Raw genomic sequence first — 21,823 nt, 5'->3', positions numbered from 1 at the left:
ACTTTGCTGTATTTCTGGCAATACAATTTTGACGCACAGGACATTTAATAAGGTTTTAACATACCTGTTACTGATTTTTCTGTCATCATAGCTGAGAAGAAACAGATATTAAAAATACTGCTTGATACACTTTTTAGATACTCATCTCTATGCTTTACAACAAATAATTGAAAATTTCAGGATTTCAGTGAATATTTATCCCATCCCTGCATCATACCATTGTTGCCTTATCTGATATGAGTTCAAGTAAGAGCCGTGGATGAGTTCATCATATGACCCCTGCTGTTTTTTCCAGAATAAAATAGAGTTATTTCTAAAATCTGTTTTACTGTTTAGCAACAGAAATTGTTTTCCAAGTTCAAGCAAGAGTCATAAGGTAGAGAATATGATGTTCAGTCTTTCCTGTGCTTTGATTTGCTTAGTTTTGCTGTTCTTCCAAATTCTAGTTCTGCTGACAACTCAATCTTTTAATAATTCAAAATATGATTCATTAAATGCCTGCATACAATGGTATAACACAAAACCCAAAAGATTTCCAAGGCATTTATAAGTATCTGATTGTTTTAATGGACTGTTCAGGTATTTCAGTTTCAAGGAACCATGTGTAACAGTCTCTCCGTGCATTATAAGACCTAAATACAAGAGGAAAGCTTTATATCTCTATATAGTCATGCATGTGTGTACATTTGCGCATGTGTGTGTGTGTGTCTACTTGTTAGGTATGCAATGACAGTAATAGCTACTTTTATTATCTTTATATAATTTTTCCTCTGAACTAATACATCCAATTAATGTGTTTTCCTTTGATATCACAAGTATATTTGAACAATAAGAGACTGTTGTAAGGAAAATTCCAAGGGAAATACCAGGAAGATTTGTTTTCTTGTAAACCATGGATGGCTAAAGTACTCAGAATGGCAAACCACTAATGTGAAAAAACCAAAATGAGCAGTATTTAAATAACTGCTGCATTTAAGAATGTTCATATTCAAGATTAGTGTTTTAATATGTTATACAGAAATTTGGTACAGTTTGAAATATCTCATGTAAAGGAATTGTATACATGATGGCAATGCAACGTAATAGAATAATCTAAAACATCTTTTGTATTGATACCATCACCCTGAAGCTTGCCCAATTAAAAAAAGGCCAAATGAAAAAATAGCTAAGATTCCAAAGCATAAATTGTGCTATTTATGTTTGTTAAGTATGGTTTGAAATCCTGTCTTAGGGACATCTTACCTAACTATAATGCTGCTCAGTAAATGAGAAGAGTATTGATTGGCATATGCTGCTTAAATCGATCACCTTGACAGCCAGAATTACAGTAATCTGTCAGTATTAATGACTGTCTTTCAAGCCTTGATACCTCTCCTTCGCTTGTCTCGTCTTGCCTCACTTCTGTTTGAAGTGCATTTTCTTGCAACCTCTGGTTTTGTCAGGGTAGGTACTTTTGTAGTGGTTTTTTGTCCCCTGAGTCCAATTTATTGGCTTGATCATGCAATTAGAGTTAAAATGCAACACCAGGGAGCAAAAGTAGGCAGTGTTCCGAGTAACAATTGGACCTCAGAGGTAGTGCAAGCCTGTTCTCAGCCATCATTTATTAGTTACCTGTTGAAAGAACAGGATTGTTTTGCAATGAATAATTCCAAAGCATCACTTTAAATGCCTTTGATTTTAGCCACTAGAGACAACTGATTGAACCAACATTTGTGACAGGTTTTTAAACTCTTGCCTTAGTGTTTGTCATATAGACGCTTCAGATAACTGCTGGAGAAATACTTGCAGATGTGTATACGAAGCTGCTGTTTTTACGACATTTTCATGTAGACATACACATTATTTCCATCAGTTTTCATGCATTTTTAATATGAGTAAATGGAAGTGTGAAACTTGAAAGCTGTGTTGTACTGTAGTATATTTTAATGAATATAGTCTGTGAGGTTTTTTTAGCAAAACACACATACATACTTTTCTTTAGCAGCAGTTCTGGATTTGTACGTGTTCATGTAAACATTTTCTTCAGTAACTGCCCTGCTTCTAATCCCACAGAACCTGCCTTCTCTACCCCAGGTAGCTCTTCTGTCTCTACCTCTTCTTAAGAGCTGCCTGCAGATATGAACTAGGATGCTGGGAGTACTTGTTAAAGAGGTATAGTGTAAGCACATGGGTTAAAAGTAGTAATGTTGTCATCACAAGATATCTATAACTTGTTTTTTAATTAGTAGTACAGCTTTATTTATTAGTTACTCTTCCCTAATGAAATGCATGAGACTTTCTTGAAAGTGGTAAAGAAACAAAATATCAAATGAGACAAAACTGATTGGCTCTAGTAATACAATTTTCTAGTAATAATTGCACTTATAAAGAGCTGAGTGCTCCATTGCTATTGTAGACAGTTATGGGGGAGACTCAAATCTTTTTGTACTGTTAAGAAAAATATATTCTAGGTTCTTTTACATTTTTTCATTATTTGAATTCACCCATCTGAAGGGGAGTATTGGTTCAACTGATTTCTGTATAAAATATGGGTAGGCTTGTGCCAGTGGCATTCTGTTTTAGAATAAAAGGGTATCAGTGGGCTACTCTGAAAAGCAGTGAAGTACTTTATCAGCCTCCTAGAACTTGTGAATTTGAATCTGCCAGTACAGCTCGATTGAGGGAGGGGAGTTCTTTGTTACTGCATCTTTTAAGGTAGGAAATTTTTGAATGTTGTAAGCTGGAAGTTAGTAGAGCAATCACTCTTTCATTATAAAATGTGTCTTAAATGTGTATAGATCCCTCTTTTAAACAAAAATTTGCAGGGAGAAGGCTAGGAGTCCTTAATCTGGAATGAAAAACATAAATTAGTTCACTCTTAGGCAGAGTTGATTGCCTTGTACGTAACACAAAATGACAGGTTTTTTGTTAATACCTACTTAACCTTATTAATTAATTAAACATTTTTGGTAACAAAAGCCCTTTGTTAAAATGTTAAGACTCTTGCCCCCTTAAGGTGGTAAAATTCATACAGATTTCTTTGATAGCTCTCAGAAGTCTATGAATAAAAGCAGGGAAGATTAAAGAGTTTTTCCTGACATTTCTAAGATTTAAATAAAGAAAAGTTTTTAAACTGTTTAAGCCCCATTTTTATGTTGCAAAACACAGCATTGTTTATTGATGTAATCCTTTTCAAGTCATAAATTCACCCCTAATAACAGATAAGTGACTTGCACATGACATGAAAGATTTGTATCTTAAAACACTAAAAACTGTATATAAAGAATAAGTATGTGTATGGTTGATTCTGGTGTATAAATTGGTGGGAAATGTGAGAGATCATTTGTAACAAGGAAAACTGATCAACAGTAATGTCTGAGAGACAGAGTGATGTTTTCGGGCGAGTTGAATAAGATATTGGCAAACTGTTTCTGCATCATTCTGCATATGGTAATCAAGACAGTTGGGGCATGCTTTCCAGTGCCAACAGAGGGATTAGAAGATGATAGGTACCAAAAAAAAAAATAGGAGATTAATAGAAAATAGCACTCTGATTGTCTTTGTTCTCTGACAGGTCTGTATTTCAGTTACTGGAAAAAGGGGTTTAATACCTGTCAGTATATGGAAATATCTAGCTGGAGATGGAATGTATTTCATGTAACAATATTCACTAATTAAACAGGTCAAAATTATAGCTAAAAAGGGTGTATGTATATAGTTTATTCTGTATGTGCAACATAATAGAAAAATGGAATAAACTAACATAAAGCAAGGATTAAAAGTTAGTATTACAGTAATTGGAATTACCATATGGTAGTCAGAAGGATATGAGTCCTAATCATAGCCTGGCCAATCAAATTAATCTCAATATACTTTCTAGACATTGAGAAAATAGTTTAATTGCTGATTAACTGCTCCTGAATTTGTGGGTCACAAATATATCTATCTCCTTCTGAATGCTTCTCCTCCCAAACACAGAAGAATGCAGGCTATTAGAAAATCTTTTAATTTCTGCTTGCCAAACCATAGTTACCGTCCATCTGTTCTTGCCAATTGTGGAAAAAGGTCAGTTTTCAGCAAAGCCATGCATTTCACAGAAGGTATGTGAAGTGAAATTTCACAGGGGACATGATGGATCCTGATTCTTAGTGATAAACCTTTGGGGCCAGCAGGGTTGGCATATGGTTCAGCATGATATGAAGGCTTGGGTTCCCTGGCTTCACTTCTTTGGCGTGGAACTGATAAAACCTGGCTCTTAAGTATTGTTTCGCTGGACACCAATCATGGGCAGCAGGAACTGCCCATTTAACTCTCTGTGGGAAGGAAGCCCAGGCTGTGTTCACAATAGTACCATTGTAGTGCTGCAAACTGCTCTCAACAGCTTGACAGCACTAGGGAGGGAGGGTGAAGGGGCTGCATTACTAATTGCCCTTCAAAATAAAGAAAAAGGGGAAGTAACTGAAAATTAATATTTGTTTTCTTCATTTAAATAGAAGAAGCCTGTCTTCGAGTTTTAAAAATTGTTTTAAAAATCAAATTTACTGCCCTCTGAAGAGACTTATAAGTAGATTATCTCGTACCAGTACTGCAGCAATCCAGGGTAGCAAGGAAACATCCTCTTCAACTAAAAAAGAAAAAAAGAAAGGTAGTTGTAAAGTTTATTAAAGTACGGATTGGAATTCATGACAAAATTTATCACGTGAGAAGGTTTCTTTGTTACTTTGTAGTGTGGAATTGCAAATTAATATGTGTCTTTATGTGCACGTCTTTTTGCTGGACAATATTTAATGTTAATGTGATTTCATATTTGTGTAATTTTACAGTTTGTAGTGATGTCTTCATGAAAGGCATTTTCCTTGCTGTTTCTCTCATCAATGAACATGTCTATATATGTAAAGAAAGTGTTTAAGATAGAAATTTAAACATTTGAATGTATGAACAGTGGGCTTAGGCATTCATGCTAATATCAGAGAGCAAAAAGCCAGCTTGCTTCTGTGTTTTTACACTTTTGCTTCTCTATTTTTAGACTCATCATTGTTAATTACTTGAGTTAAAATTGATGTAAAACTGAGTGTCAGAGTGGGGATAAATTCCCCCTCACAAAATCTGGAGTTAGTATGCAGGGCTGCAGTTCCCCCTGGCCTGTACTATTCCACATTATTTGTGGGCTGAAGTGATGACTGCAACACCTTAGCATCTCTCATTGGCACTTTTGGTGCAACATCCTTTAATAAACTTCAGTCCCTTGGCCTGTTGGCCCTGTGCCTCCCCTGCTGCCTCCTGCAAACTCGCTGCTGCCAGGTGAGCGGCTGCCTGCGAGCTGTTCTGTCTGCCGGCAGGAACATTGCTCCAAAGAGGACCTGAAGTAGCAGCAGCTGTAATGGGCTTCAAAACAATTAGCACAACATACCTTGTAGGGTCATTGATTCCTGTCTTGGATACATTAGTAAGACAAATCCTCCCTGGAAGTTGGAGTAGGAATTCTGCCTGCATAACAGCTTCAGCACGGTTTCCTTCACTGTTTTGCTTTCACCTCTGTAGCCTGTTACTAAAACATGGATGAGCGGGGTATTTGTAAATACTGTATTAGTCTTCTAACGACACAGCCAGTAAAGTTAATGAGTAATCTGTTACAGTGTTGAGGTATTTATCCTTCCGATACTGCTAGCCATTTGATCTTACTATCTTTTTAATTTCATGCTAAAATGCAGTTCAGGGCTTGCAAAACCAACCATACCAATAAATGGTACCGAAACTGAGACTTTCTACTATATGTTTGTGTTAATATGCTCCTGCTATATTTCAAACAGATAATTCATTGAATGCCCATTCTTCCTCTTACTGCAGAGTAGATTATATTTAAGTCAAGATTAATGGATAGATTCTGATGTTAAAACCCAGTCTCTGAGCCTGTTGTTCCCTAGAGGCATATAGTGCATTAGTTTAAGCCAATATGCTGCTTATCGTAGATACTATGACACTGTCTTAAATGACAGTTTACTGTACTTTGTTACTGCTTACTCTGGTAATAAAATCACTATATTGTGTTCTTGATAATTACAATATTAAATAGAAACTTAATTGGATTACTGCACATTTAGATACAGATAGTTCTTAAGTAATTGCCCACTGTAAAATTTCTGATACTCATTTTTTCCTCTCAGGAGGTGTATTTTGTCAGTGTCTAAGCTTAATACTTAGTTCAGTCACCTTAGCTGAAAAAGTGCTGAAAAGAGATTTGCAGTGGGATTTTTTGGTGCAAAGGAATATCTTTTATCATACAGTTTTCACTTGAACCTTGTTTTTTAAAAATCCTTCAGTAAGATGCTTTCATTTGCCAAAGTCCCTAAAGTCCTCTGGGTTCTACAGAGTTGAAGAATTCCATAAGTATTGTTAATTCAGATTTTTTTCCCTTAACTTTGAAATTGTTAGAAATCTGAGCATCAGTTTTGTGATTTTTGCTGCCTAAGCAGATGATCAGAATTAGAATTAATTCATTTCAGTAAGTATATATTTTTATATGGTTATCTTAAAAAACTCAACTTTTTTATATCGTTTTAATTCTGGAGAATATTTATACTAAAATTAAAATTCATGTTAAGTCCATTCCACTCGCACTTTAATTCTACATATCTTTATAAGTGCCTTTTATAAAGGAGCTTGGTGCAGAGTGGTTACATTTTTCATTTCATAATTGAGTGTTTTTAAGTGGTTAAGTATAGTCCAAATTTTATCCAATTCTAGCTTGTGTTAATGGTGCTACACTCACACTGCCTTAGCACCTGTTATGGATTTTGAGTCATCTGGCAGCCCGTGGGACTTAGATAAAGAAGTACCAGGTGTCCTGCCTGTCTCTTAATTGAGACGCAATGTAAACAATATAGACTTGGCAATATGGTTATAGGAATGGATTAAAGCCCAGCTTTGTCTGCGCTGATGAATCACAGCTTTTTCTTCCTAGATGATGTTATAAACCACTGAAGAATTTAGTTAGCTGTAAGATCTGGTGGAACAACATAAAAATAAACAATATATCAAGGATTTTCCTAGAAGGACAGTGTTGCAGAATGTTAAATATATTGGGTTTTCCAATGAAAATGTAAGCATCAATTACAATTGTTTGCGGTAACTTAGCAATTTTGAAAGTGCTCACACTGTAAAAATTGAAGATTCTTATATAATTCAGATTAAGTCAATGCCTTTCAATATAGAATGGTAGTAAACTAGGCAGAAAGCAATAGCATTAACTTGGAAACACTCAGTGGCTGCAACTTTAGCCTATGCTTACCTTGCAGGACTTTTAACCGTTTAACCAGAGGGTAGATATACTAGAAGTAATCTCCTTTAGCTGTAAGATTAGTAAAGAAAAAAGCCTCTAAATGGCAAATGTATGTGTTGCCTGGTAACTTTTAATTTATCTCAGATTTATTGAACTTTTAGTAGTGTAAAAAAAAGAAAAGTAATTTTCATTATATTCATTTAAAGAATGATGCAACTACATGCGTTGGAAACAAATTGCAAGATCTGGAATGATGGGATTAATTTGTATGGATTTATCTCTTACATATTCCCTTATTTCTTCATGAAGAAATACGCCTCAGAAATTGACTCAGAAAGCAGTCAGTTACAACTTGGGTTGAAAAAGATTTTTATTAAACATGTTAGATATTACATTTTATGTTTGCTTAAGTTTTAGTCGTAGTCTGGTACTTGCTTTTCGTATCTATTTTCATTTTTTTAATGATACATTAATTAGTAGATTGTCATATACATCACTACTTAAAATTAGTGATTTGGGATAATTAACACTGAATCTCTTCTGCAGTTTTAAAACGTTTTCACAAAATGCAACGTAAAAGTTTACTTTTAAAATATAGCTTTGAATCCTTTGAGTTTTATGTTCCATTTTAATGAGTAAGAAAATATATTGTTACATTTTATTGCAAAAATGCTGTCACTAGTTTTGAAAATATGGTTTCAGTAGAGAAAAAAATCACTGTGGATGACTATAAAATTTTTAATTCTTTCACCTGTTTAGTAGTGTCAAGCATAGTAATTTTTTTTCTTCTCTTTCACCAAAAAAACTTGCATCAGTTATGAGGAGAATGAACTGAAATCTGCTTTATGAATCATCAGTGTAGTGGCTAAGTTCCAATTGCATATGCAGAAGCTGCTTTAATTTACAGCATAGCTGTGTGAACAGATGCACAGAGCAAAATATTTATATGCCATTTTCAATATTGGCAGTATTTAAGAAACAGAAAAGAGCCCAGGCTGACTTTGAGATATCAACTTGAGTTGAGTAAACACAAGTTGCAGCTGGAAAAAAACATCTCTTTATTTGTATACTGTGCAAACTAGATGTGGAAATCACTGAAATGCAGTAAGTAAGGAACACCATGATGCCATTTCTACAGAGTCACTTTTCAGAATATAAGAGAACTTTAACTATTCCTCTCAGTGTGGCCAGTTGATACTGATCACCCACCTACATACAAAACACGGCTAGTTGCAGGGCTTCCAACGCTGGATCAATAGCAGCCTGACTTACATCCTTAATTCAAAGAGCCAACAAAGAGTACAAATTGCTGTGACTCAGTATGAGTTCAGCTGGTTTGACAACCACTGCACAATCTCTTCTTTCAGAGTGAGATTTCCCAGAAAAAACGACTATTTCTGTGATGTGTGGGTTTTGTCCTGTCTTCCTTTAGAAGCCAGATTCTGCTATGGCTAACTTTTCCTTTCAGCCTCTGTAAAACCTTGGTCGTAACCTGTACTTGTTATCTTTTACGGGAGGCAACCCTCCTTTCACATTTTCATGTCAGGAATTGTAATTTACTAGGAAAAATCTGCCCAATAAAATGGATGCTTTCATCATTTTAAGTACCTCAAACTGTATCAATTAATTCTCCAGGGTTTCCACATCTTTTCAGGCCAGGGAGCAAGACTTAAAATCTCCTACCAGCATATGCCATTCACCGTGCCTAACTGTTTTTTTGCTTCCTTTGGTCTTTAGTATCCTGGGAGTGTTTTTGTATGTTGACAATAATACAGATTTGGCTTTTCTCTAGAAAAGAGGAGGTGTGCTTTAAATTTGCTGAGCAGGCAAATGTGGTAAATGAGAGTTCCATCTTATGTAGCTTTTCTTAAAACACTGTTAATCTCTTTTATATAAATAGTGTATACATGCAATTAAAAAACCTCTTGCAGGTGTCCATTGATCCTACAAGCAAGTATCTCTGGGTGGAGGATTTTCATTTTCCAGTTAAGAATGGAGTAGTGCTTTGGTTTCTGCTTGTCTAAATTATTTTCCAAATGCCTGACTGACAAAGTAGTACTCTCCACAATCATATCAATATATATTGGGTTCTTAGATGACTTTGCTAACAGCTGGAACTGCCAGGGATGCAGCTGTACATGTATTTCTGGCAGTAGTTTGTAATTTAACCTGAAAGAGTCCATCTTGCTATTTAGAAGTGCATTCTCTGGCTTTTTAGTAAGAGGTATGTCTAGGCAATCATCAAAACCACCTCTTTTTCCTACCACCAGAATCAAAGAATCTCAAGTACTACATACCGTCAGTATTGTAATCACATATTCCAATATGCAGTTATACTGTGATATACTACACAGATGTGCACATATATATAAATACATAAGCATCAGGAGGGAAGATTTATAAATAAAACTTTCATGGAAGTGTCTCATTAATTTTTGTTCAGTTTTTCTGAATGAGAGACACAGTAATGGAAAACTTCAGTGAAGAGCCCACATTTTTACTCCCTTTCACAAAGGGAGTCCTTTTGTTATAATTCTGGTTGGGTTTTTTCTTTTTCTTTTCCTAAAAAAAAGAAAAAAAGTTGTGTTATCAGTCTGCTGGACTTGACCAGCCCATTGGTAGGGATGTAGCAATGCCTGCAGATTGTTGAGTTTACAACTTGGAACTTCATAGTTCTAGGGTGTTTCCTGAACTATAGTGATCTTGATGCATTTTAAATCATCCAGACATCATCTTGAAGTCATCTACTAAAATGAAAGCTGAGCCATAACATTTTATTAGGATATCTGAATGACAGATACTTTGACTTTTGGAAAAATACAGAGTTTCTGCCATTGATGACTTCAGGTACTTCACAAATGCATTCCTTTTAAATTTTGTTGAACAAATGAAATACTGATCTGACATTACAGATATTTCCATCACTGTTTTAGTGCATTAATGAACTGTGCATCTCTTCAGCCCTTTTGTAAGTTTCTGTCGTTGAGTAGGTTCCCCAGCATAATCCTTCCCTCCAGAAGCTGCTGAGGAAATCTGTCATGATAAAACATTTTCTGTATTTTTTTTTTCCAAAAGTCTTGAGAGCATATAACTACTCTGTTGATCTGACTCAGGTTCCTCCTGACTGGCCTTATAGGTGCCTGAGTCTAAAATATAGATGATAAGAATCTCCACACAGCCAATGCTGAGTCCTGGATGCTTCTGAAGTTCTCAGGTATCTAAAGCTTTCACTGCCAGCCTTCCCTAGAGATCTGCCCACTTCAGCACACACTAGAGCTGCCTAAGTACTTGCTTTATCCTGAATAGCCACATTCCCAGTTCATGCCTCTCTTTATCCAATGAGTAGGTAGGTATTTATTTGCTCATCTGACTGCAAGGCAGCAGTGCTAAGCGTTTTGAAGGTATACTCGCTGGATTAGAGCCCACACAAGCACAACAGGAGGTAACTCCCTAGTTATGTCAATCAGCCAGGAAATGAGAGCACGGTTTCCAATTTTGAGGCCACATCTCCTGCGTCTTACAAAACTGTTCTAACCGTTGGGACTGAGGACATTTTGTAATCAGGCACACACCGTTCACTGATGAAATTGCTCTTCATTATATAAAATAAGATCCTCTCTGAATCACAGGGAGAGTACATGCTCATCTGTATAGCCTAATGGTTGTGGTACTTTCCTGGGAGAGGAGAGTCCCTGGATTCCAGTCCCTGCTCAGGAAGTGTTTGTTATCAAATGATCTTTGGAGCAGGTTCTGGAATTCTTCTCCAGCCCTTTTGTGAATCTAGCACTTAGATGGTCTGGTAATAAATAGATTACAGAATTGTAAAGTGCCATATCCTTAATTAGGGTCTTGGAATTTTTACTCCATGTTGAAACTGCTTTTTCTTTATTTTTTCATCCTCAGGTTAATGACGTTTTAGGATTGGTATTCCCTATATGATTGTGACATAGTAGCCATGCATCCACTCTTCTTTAACTGCAAAATACTAGGTAGATTTATTGTAATGCATTTTATTCAGTTCTAACACTGAGAGGTGTGAATAAGAAGAATGGAAAGAAAACATGTAGTCAGAATAACATAATAAGTCTGTGAAAATTACTGTGAGGAGATTAATTCAACAGAAGGACTCGAAAGATGGAGATGGTAGAAAGGGCTGAGCAATGGGAAGTATGGGATTTTGTGAAGATTGCATGGTTAAAATTACAGGAAAGGAAAAATAAAGACTAAACAACTAGAGATGTGGGACAATGTAGCAAACAGTCTTCCTCACCAAACTGAAGGTTGACAAAGCCATGGATAAAAAAAAAAAAAAATGGCAGTGTGAGGGAATTGTTTTGGCTATAAAGGAAAAAGATTAAGATGGTGGATGAAGATGTAAGGAGGAGAGCTGTTTTGCTTGTATTATTGTGACACATGTATATCCTTAGCATAGACCCCAGTCTCATTTTACTGAGGTGGCATACAGCACAAGACAGATGATGTTTTTCCCCCAGAAGTAAAAAAGCCAAGTATAAAATCAAAGATAACAAATGAAGGCAGATACAAAACTCAGGGAAATGTGAAACAATAGTAGACAGCATGAATAGTTGTGTGACCTACACAGCAACAGATTTAAGTCTTCCAAGATGTTTTCCTTGTTTCTTTTTCTATAAACATCATAGCAAAGGGGAGAGTTTGAGGGGGAATTGTTTTGTGGACACTTACAGAGACTTGGTGCTAGGCCTAAGAAGCCACATGGAAAAAAATACAAAAGTATCTGACCAAAAATGTCAGGGTGAGTGAGAGTGACCATATGCATTAACTGACTGGAGTCAAGAGTAGTTTTGATAAAATGGATCGAATAGGCATGGACAGTCAAAATAAGTACCCTGCATTTGTGCTAGGGAGTGGCAGACTGATGGCGATACCTGAAGAGAATCTTCTGAGAAAGTATGATGAAGTCATTAGATTTTTTTTTGTTACGCTTTTTGCAGATTATATTTCTGCAGGTTTTTAGCTGACACATTTGGGTGAGTGCCTCCATAATTAACGTATATCTTACCTTTTTATCCATTCTCTGTTGTTCCAGTTAAGCACCTTCTTCAGAAGCAGAAAGTTCACAACACTGTTGTTTAAGTGTTTATTCACTCTCTGTGCCAGAGTCTTTCTCCATTGGTTTGTCTGCACGTCCTTCCCATTCCATCTTAATTGCTGATGCCAGTGGCAACATCCATTCGCAGTAAGAATACAACTTGCATTGCCCTATTACTACTAGTCATTGAGTTTGTATGTGCTACTCAATTTGTAGGTGCTAATAACTCTTCCCTAGAGAGCAGCGTTTTAAAGAAATAAATGTCTAGCCTATTAGAGGCAATGTAGAAATAAACTACCGTGGCTTTATGGTCACTCTTGCAGATAGTTGCATTCAAATACAGCATAGAACTAGATTACATCATACAAAGCATACAAATCTGGAGTTCTAAAATACTAGAATGTTCTTGGAGTATAAGTGAATAGAAGATAAAATAATCCCAATCTCAGCTACTCGATCTCTAATACAGAAAAGGAGTTCTTCTGAGGAGTTTGTCATTTCTTAGTGCAGAATAGAGCAAGCTTTGGACTTGGCGTTCGCATAAGATTTTTGTTTTGTTTTCAAGCGGATTCTGTTTTTGACAAGCTACAGATGGGTTTGTGGATTGTTAGGACGAGCAGCAACGTGCCTAGCTGAATTACTTTTCTCTGAGTGTACTAAGTGTATATCTGAATTAGACTTCTAGAACTGATAGAAGCATGTCCTTTCCACTGTGTAATGAAAACATCATTATCCTCTTCAGTCAGCATCTGTGTCAAGACTACTTTATTTGGTTAGGAGATAGGTACCTAGATAGGAGAATGGGAATGTGCTTGTCACGTTCAAAGCAGTAACTTTCCTTCATTTTTGCCTTATTTGTGTATAAGCTTTGGATATAATAGGATAAACTAAAAGGTTTCCTTTAGAGACCTCTGAAAGTAGAGCATTTTAAAAGCAGGTAGGTGTCTCCACCCTACTTTTTCATGAAACATTTTACCCATTCAAGCAGACTTTTAAAAACAGCTTGTTTTGATAGCAGCCTGTTCTCCTGTGGGCCTTCAGCCTTTGCTTCCTGGCAGCACCTTTGGTGCGAAAAGAGAGTGATCAATTGGGAGACTATCAGTGCCAGCATGCATAGAGCGATAAGTTAACACACCACTGGGAATTTCTAGGGCCCACCAAGATACTTCACTTCTAATGTGCTAACAAGCTCATTTTTCTACCTCTTGCCTCTTCAGTTATTTTTTTTTCTCAGAAGAGCTTAGAAGTTGAGTGCATCAGGCATAATGAAAAGCTCTGTAGGAGGGAGAAGCAATAACCCCATTTTTCCCTTTTCAGCCAAATAGAAAATTAGTTTCTGGTAATACACAAAGGCCAGTATTTTTTGTGCAAGGGGCACTGCTGTGAATCAAAGGACTCTATTAACTGCAGAAAATTCAGCAGCTGTGAATCTCCCCCAATGAAAAAAGTGCTTTTCAACAAGTTGTGAGATATGTAGTATTATTTAGACTTCAACCATCAGATTCATCCTCTACCACTTATACATAGCCTCTTAAAAACTCTGCTATATTACTCTCCTCTGTTAAGACTCAATACTGTGTTTATCCCCCAACCTAAGAACCATTACAATGAGAGGTTTATATATTTTCTTTTGTCCCAGTGCTTCTATTATAGCTTCTCCAGACTGAGACTTCTGCTGAGGTTCAGCTGTCTTGGGATCCAGAAAGAATTTGGAACAGGGTTTTGGAGGGAAAATTATTTCCCAGTTTCACTGTGTAACTAAGTTGTGGTCTAAGGAAATATGATGAAGATCATTTTATTCACTAGAAGTTGTTTTCAGATAATATATTCTCTATACATTTTTTCATAGATATACTGCAAAATCTACTGTAAATATTGTAGAGAAAATAACTGCAGAAAAGTTTCATAAGAAAAGTTCTGTAATCATTGTAGTTTTATAAGATAAGGTGAAGGATATTCTTTCCAACTTTAATTTGGGGCTGAGAATTTTACTGCTTATCATAACTGACAATAATATTGTTATTTATTTTAAATATTAGCTACTTGTTATTAAAAATGCTTGTCACTTGTAATGCAGTTGTTATGTTTCCATTGCTAAACAATGTGTGCAAGATGGTGAAACTGAGTCCAAAGGTAGTTTCCTCACTGTCCCTATTCCCCCTGAAAAGAGCAGCAAATCTGAAATGAGAACCCAGCACCTTCAGGAAAATGATTCTGAGTGCATTCCTCCACAGCATGCTGCTTTGTTTGGAATTTTTTTAGGAAAACAGAACCATGTGAGGAGAAAATGATCTCACTGTCTACAAATAAAATATGAAAAAAAAGTGTGCACAAGCATAAATGCCAGGGAATATTTCTGATCATTTTATGGTTCTGTAAGATAACTGGAGAAGGTCTTTCTCATTCCGCATATTGAGTCCAGCTGGAGGACTTTGAAAGTTGTGAGAGAAAAGGTTAACTGATTTCTCAGTTCAAGAACTATACGACATGAAGTCAGCATGGTAGTTTTTCTTGATAATTGTATGTTGCTGCCTGCTGCTCTACATTTTGACAGCCATTTCCATAGTTGCTTTCATGAACAGCAGAAATATTCTCTCTTTTTCTCGCTCTGTCTGTGCTAACAGCACAATCAGGCCTGCTGGAACAAGAAGCCTGGAGAGGGTTCTTCAAAAGCAACAACACTTCAAGATACCGGTCTCTTGTCAATAATATCAGAGAAGGCGAACACATGGAAAAGGAAGAAGTACAGTATTTTGCTGTCATGCCCTGCCGACACCCTGTTAGCCAGTATTTAAGGGTCCTGCGGATTCTTTACAAATATTCTTGCTTGTTTTAGCAGCATAATTCACAAGATGTTTTTCCCAATACTCAAATTTTGCTTTGTATTTATCTTAACTGCGTGTGTGTTTAGGGATTATGGAAGCAGTTTGTTATGGAAAAGTGCCAGATCATTTATTTTGTTAAATGCTAAGGTTGTTTTTCATGCCATACCTCTTAAAAATTGTAAAGTTTTTTTATTTAATTGTGACCAGAGTACAGTCAAATCAGTTACTTAAAAGAAAGTATTTAAGTTGCTGGTTTTTGAAAAATATTTCAAACAGTTCTGCATCAGACATGAAAAAACGATAGTTGAACTGTAAGGTTTACATTAATCATGTTTATCTTACATTTCATATTACTTAAGTCCATCAGATGATATGATAGTTATGTAAAGAATTAAAAATAAGTGTGTATGGTCACTGAAATACATGATATGTATTTAACAAAAACAAGAATTCTGAATTGCTAGGCACTGTTATTTAGCAGTTACAGAACGTGATATAAATTCATCCTTAATTCTTGGCTAAACCAGTTATGAGGAGAGAGCACGATACCTGCAAACAATTGTTCAGCATCATCTAGAGCCTACAACATTTGAGGATTTTGCTGCTCAGGTTTTCTGTCCAGCACCTTACCATCATTTGCCCTCAGAGACAGGTAAGAAGTACAGTAAAGAACTGTTTTTATACAATCTTACTTGAAATGCAGTATCCTTACTTATAAAGACTACAAATTCAGACCTTCGCACATCATTAAGAGTTACCATTAATTTGAGAGACTATACGTACATATTTGAGAACCTGAGCAAAGTTGTCTTTAAATCTTTATTCTGTTGCCTGGCATCATGAGCCAATGCCTGGCATTAAGAATTGGCAAGCTGCTTTAATATAGCAACCAGACCCTGTATTTTTACAGTGAATTTAATCACATTCCCCTGTATAAAGTCTCCGTGGAAGTGTTGGGACTCCTTCATGTAGGCTAGTTCAGGTACATACATTCTTTAATCTAAGTACACCTTCCTCATAAGAAAGTTTTAAGGCTCACTACATTTTTAGAATGCAAAGTTTTAAATTGGAAATCAGAGAGCCTTGCAATCATCAATTTTGTTTCCAGGTTATTAGCTGCAAAGTTGGTTTTAAGGTCATTTTTGCTTTCCAGTAAAATACCTGTTTTATAAGAGGATACTGCATTTTCAGTTACTAATGAGAAAATTGGTAAAAGAAATGAGTAACTCAAGGCCTTCCTGTTCTGAAATTTCTTGAACCCCTTATGATTATTTCATTATTTTATTTCCCCTCTTTTTAGATCATTAAATATCAGTTCTGTTTATCTGAAGGTAAGACAAAGTGTCCAAAAACCCCCTTTGTTCCTCTTAACTTTTACTAGAGCACTAAGCTTGTAACCAATTGTATGCAAACTTTCCTTGTTGCCCTTGTTCACACTAAAAAGAATTTCACACTGATTGAGAAATGACCACTACATCTTCTTAAAGTTTTAGTCTTTTACTAACCTCAGGTCTGCATGAAGCACTAACACTGGTTCTGGGATTAAGGTAACTAATGATAGAGAGAGTTGTTGAATGAGTAACACTTTATTGTGTTGACCTTTGTTTCTCAGCATGAACAAGTAGTACTGGATGGCAGTGATGTGTTTTGTACCCTGTACTGTCTTTCATTGATGTTGTAAGACATTCTGCAGTGATAACATAGGAGAGAAGGAGAAGAAGAATGTGTAACACTTGAAATTCCTTGTTCAGAAACCTTTATTTAATGATGAATAAATCAAAATGCTTCTGTGGAAAAGCTGTAAATCTAAATAAAATAAACTTTCTAAGAATAATTTGGCAAGTTGTTATCTCAAAATTTGTTTCTCAATTGCAAAAACGTGCAGAAATAAATTCTAAAATTACAGAAGAGTTGTGATAGGACTACAGAAAGAATGACTGAGAGATGTTAAAATGTTGAGACTCCTTTGCTTGAAAGTATAAACCATAAGTAGAAATGAGGTGCAGTTTCAAAGTATAGTTAGTAGTATAGTTATGCTAGTGCAAATAGTCAAGACCAAAGGGAAACAAAATTAAAAGTAATTTTAAACTAATTAAGTAAGTATAAAAAATAGTAACATAATTTAATGTATGAAAACATTCAAATAAAAATCTGTAATTAGAAACATTAAAAACAGTAACCAGGGATACCAGTCCTTGCCACATTTCCTACCTAATGCACTCAGTAAGTATACAACACCAGCCACTTTTGTATGGCTAATATATATTCTATATTCTAGTGTACTTGTATCAGTTCTGCCTATTCACTTTCAGAAATCTCATTCCAGGCTAAATCGTTCTGCCCTCTTCCTCTAGCTCATTCTTTCAGGGTGAAGCAAAGTTGCTTTTCTGTATTAGTTTGGTGCATTGGAGAATGCTGCTCTATAGCCACAATTCCTGTATTCCTTTAAAAATTGTCCTAGTCATACTTGGTAGTCTCTAACGTGATCTGGAAAAAGATTACTATTTTTAGAAACTTTGTTTTAGACTTAACCTTTCTATCAGATATAATAATTTTCTGCCGGAATCTCATTAATAGGAGCTTCTGATATATTTCACATCTGCATGTATGCTTGTTTGTGTTTACATACCATGAAACATGCTGTCCTGTCCTGAGGGCCCCATTCTTCTGGACCTTGCGCTGCGCAGTGGAACTGACCGACACATCAGTCAGGAGCAGCCAGGAGCTTCCTAGGATGGATATGCAGCACAGTGTGACCTGGCATCAGAGTCAAACAACCTGTCCCCAGACCTGCCTGACTCTGAGCTTTCATTTCAGCCCAGGGAACCTGGGGATGCTCTGGCAATCCTGCTTGCAGCCTGGGGGCTGACCCATGTTTGATCAGGGGCTCCTGGGGCTCTGATACTCAGCTCCGGGACAGAGTGCCTGGAATAGCAGCACACTATCTGCCTCCAGACTGACTCTAGAGGGCACAAATTCTAAAGCCTGAGGCAGGTATAAATTAACACTGCAGTCATCTGCCAAAAAGGTTACCCCAGAGCTTTGGGTTAGCCTGGAAACCACAGGTTTCCAGTTCTAGCGAAGGCAGACCTGTGAGCAAGGTGGCTACCGATGACCCAGAACTTTGACGGACTGTGAGCCCAAGAAAAGAGTCCACCAGATGTGCTATTAAAAAAATAGATACCCCTAAGTTTTCAGGGTCCCTACAACAGGCAGATTTCTTGAAAGATAGGTATGGAGCTCTGAATTGTGCCAGGATTGCACATAGGAGTGGCACTGGAGTCCTGCCTGGCAATCCACACACATTCATCACCCCCAAGATGACTCAGACAAAACCTTGCAGGCTCTCTGCCAGATGTGTCCATGTCATCTGAAAATTTCTGGCCAGCTTCTAAAAATACATCAAAATTATTGTTTTAGATACAAAATATTTCATTTATGCCAGGTTTTTTTAAAGAAAAATAATTAACCAGAAGGAACTAGAAAAAATTTCCATATTTTTGATATTATAGACTTGATTCTTTAATTGGATTGTGATCTTTAAGATTACAATTGCTGAATGTGTTTAATTTTTATAAAATATATACAATTTCTTCTTCTAAGAAAGATCTGTAGAAACTGTGAAGCTGCTACAGTCCATCACCAGGTGTTGTAATTTTGTTGTTGTTGTGATCCTGTTGGCCAGTTTCAGCATGCCATTTTTTTCATTTGAGCTATGATAATCAGAGCAAATAGAGAACATGCCATTTGGTAGCAAACTCTATTTCCTCAGATCGACATATTTTACCAAAGGTTCAGCCCTCGGCAAAAGCTGTTTCCTTCCTTAGAGTGGTTGCTCTTCAGTACAGAGTGATTGTGGCTGCTGCTGTTTTATCTAGATACTTAGTTTGCCCTGTCAAAATATCTGACAAGTCCACCTTCCCATGTTTAGGAACCTGACTAGTGTAGTGGATGTGTACATTTAAAAAAATTGAGATTTACTTGCTCTTAATCACAGAACATAATTCAGTTGCCTCTGTATTTTTTACTTTGTGCTGACTCTGTTAAATAGAGTAACTGCAAATGCTCTGTTAAATAGAGTAACTCCTCCTATACTATTGAGTAAACCAGATTTCTGCAACACCAGAACAGGTTGAGGGAACTGTCAATGGTAAGCTCAATTATATTGAAGGGCTTATTGACCCCATGATGCTAAGATTCTGAGCTTTAAAATGTACTGATGTCTTGATTTGGTTCTGTATCTTCTTTTTTTCCCCTCTCTTCCCATTAAAAGTAGTACCTCACTCAGTACAGTAAACCTTATAAAGAATGGGCCTCTCTACATTAGTCATAGTATTTCCCTTGTGATAGAAGCATCAGACTTTTTGATCCCAACAATCGTTCCTATATTTTCAAGCCTGTGTTCAGAACGGTTCTGCTGCCCCACTCCCAAAGTAAGTGGGGATGCCATCATACAGACAGGGAAGCAGGGGGATGTAGAAGTAATCATGCTTCAGCCTTGCCCAAGAAAAGCTCAGATTCAACAGCCTGCATCTTAATCTCTTCTGCTGCTTGCTTGCTGTGTAACTTTGAACTGAGAATCTCTTTGGCCTTGTATTACCCTTCGTGGGTGAGAATGATGGTGCTTTTCTCACTGTAGAAGGGTCTAAGCAACACTTGGTGGTGGTGGTTGAAATTTGTGATGGAAGCAAAGCTGAAATACAGAAATGAGGGCTGTATGAGGACAGCAGGGCTGGGAAGAGTTTCTCGTTATCCCTTCTCCAGACCAAATTTAGGAAGAAATTTTTTTCATTCTGAATCAGAGCAAAACCTCGAAACTTACTGAAACCTTTCTACATTTCTGAACTTTTGTCCTTAAGTCAACCACTTGAGTGATAGTAAGCTGAGGATCCTCAGCACTTTGAGGCAGTAAATTCCATGTGGACTGCTAGAAACCCAAACAGGTCAACTCTCTACATTTAAGGAAATGAGTCCACTGAAAAAATAGAGTATGATTGTCCAATTAAAAAGCATCCCATGCATTTCCTAGTTTTTGAATGTTTGACTTTATGAATTTATTGTCTTGTGTAATTCCTTCCATTTTTTGTTTTAAGGTATAGGGCAAAAGAGAAATTCTGTAACACTGATTAACAGCCACGATTCATAAGCAAAACTGCAAACTCTAGATCCACCACCACCTCCTGCAGACTGAGACAGGGCAATAACTGGTAGTAATGGTAAGCTGCCTTACCTGAATCTCCACTAGTGGAAAAATTGGGAATTTTTGCCAGTGGGTTTCACAGATACTAGTTGACAGAGAGGAATAGGTTTACCCAACACTCATGTTTCCAGACAGGTTCTGAAGAGCATTCTTCACTGGACATGGGCTCTGCTGTTCTTTTGCCATAAGCTTAATCTTTTTTCCTGTGTTCTTTCTCACGTCTGGCTCTTAGTTCTTTCTCTCCTACCCAGTTCCAGTTTCCCAGGTCTTTAGACCATCTCTTCCTCACCTTCTCATCTTGCTTTGCAGCTGCTTTTGCAGTCTTTCTCTCTGCATCTGCTTCTCTCACTTTCTTTCCTCATTTCCCAAAATTAGTGAGAGGCTTAATTGACTTGACTCTAGCAAGGCTCTAGATTTGACCAGATTTGGACAGAAATTTCTAAGAGTGGCAAAGGGCACAAGCTGTACAAAAATGATTGCCCTCTTCCCTGGAGGTCAGGTGAGGGGTGCTGAAGTGTCTTAAAAGACCATCAAAGTTTACCAACATGCACAAATGATATTTTCCTCTGTGGTCATTGTCAGAGACGACACTCGGGAAAATGTTGATCCAGACAACAAGGTGTGATAAAGCCAGAAGCACTGAGAGTAGTCTTACCATGCAGCACCCTGTCCTAACGTCAGCTCCCTGTCAGGCTTCTGCCCAATGAATGTTTCACCTCTTTGAAAGTCAGAACTGGCGAGAGATATGAGTCATGGCAATGAGTGTGTTATGATACCTCCGCATTCCTCCACCTCACCTCACTTCAGAGTCAGTCTGTGTGTAGTTAGGATTCCATTTTACATTTAAATAGTTGATTTCTGAGTCAAATAACCAACATACTATTACTAGAAGATCCTAAAATTTTCAAATGGAGTGTGAAGACATCGCATTTCAACTTTGTTGATCCACCTCCTTGTTCAGAAGCAATTGAAACGTCTTTACATTATGGCCCCAAAATATCATAGCTCATCAGGCTATGATATTTGTCACTTGTCAAGCCTAAGAGATGAAAAATGTGGATCACTTCTTGACATTTTTCAACTCCTTAAAAATCCTAACACTCTATTTTGTTTATTTTATAGAACTTTCTGGTTCTAGGTCAATTGTCAATAAAGCCTTCTTATTTAACCCTATTTTTACATTTTGGATAACTAGATAATTCATTGCGTAGAGAGATAAAGATAATAACGTTCTACACTGAAGATTTTAAAACTCTGAGGGGGAAACAAAACCTACAAAATCTCTATATATTACGTTTAATATCCACATGTGTGTATGTGCGTATGTGTGTATATATAGATATATATGCTTATCTAAAATCGAAAGAAATTCAGTTACTGATCAGTCTGTTGACTGCTGTCAGACTTTATATTTTAAGTGCCATTATTCTTCACTCTTCTGGTGTGATATGTTCAGATGTGAAAATCAC

The 21,823-nt window shown here is 36.7% G+C and overlaps 1 protein-coding gene across 14 annotated transcripts in view; it reads left to right on the top strand.

The window, feature by feature from the left end:
• Positions 1-21,823, top strand: part of RALGAPA1 (Ral GTPase activating protein catalytic subunit alpha 1) — a 135,797-nt gene that overhangs the window by 110,151 nt on the left and 3,823 nt on the right. For 8 of the 14 annotated variants that reach the window (XM_074824645.1, XM_074824644.1, XM_074824633.1 and 5 more), the window contains one exon: positions 15,682-15,806. In XM_074824645.1, coding sequence (XP_074680746.1) covers positions 15,682-15,806 — 125 coding nt within the window. Of the gene's footprint in view, positions 1-8,073; positions 8,426-15,681; positions 15,807-16,454; positions 16,993-21,823 lie in introns of those variants that run through there. The other 6 variants (XM_074824635.1, XM_074824637.1, XM_074824636.1 and 3 more) reach the window with 5 other exon arrangements.

Source organism: Strix aluco, chromosome 4, assembly GCF_031877795.1.
Source record: "Strix aluco isolate bStrAlu1 chromosome 4, bStrAlu1.hap1, whole genome shotgun sequence".
In the NCBI taxonomy this organism is placed as follows: domain Eukaryota; kingdom Metazoa; phylum Chordata; class Aves; order Strigiformes; family Strigidae; genus Strix; species Strix aluco.
Note: the sequence above shows the minus strand (reverse complement) of the source record. Positions and strands in the feature narration are given on the sequence as shown.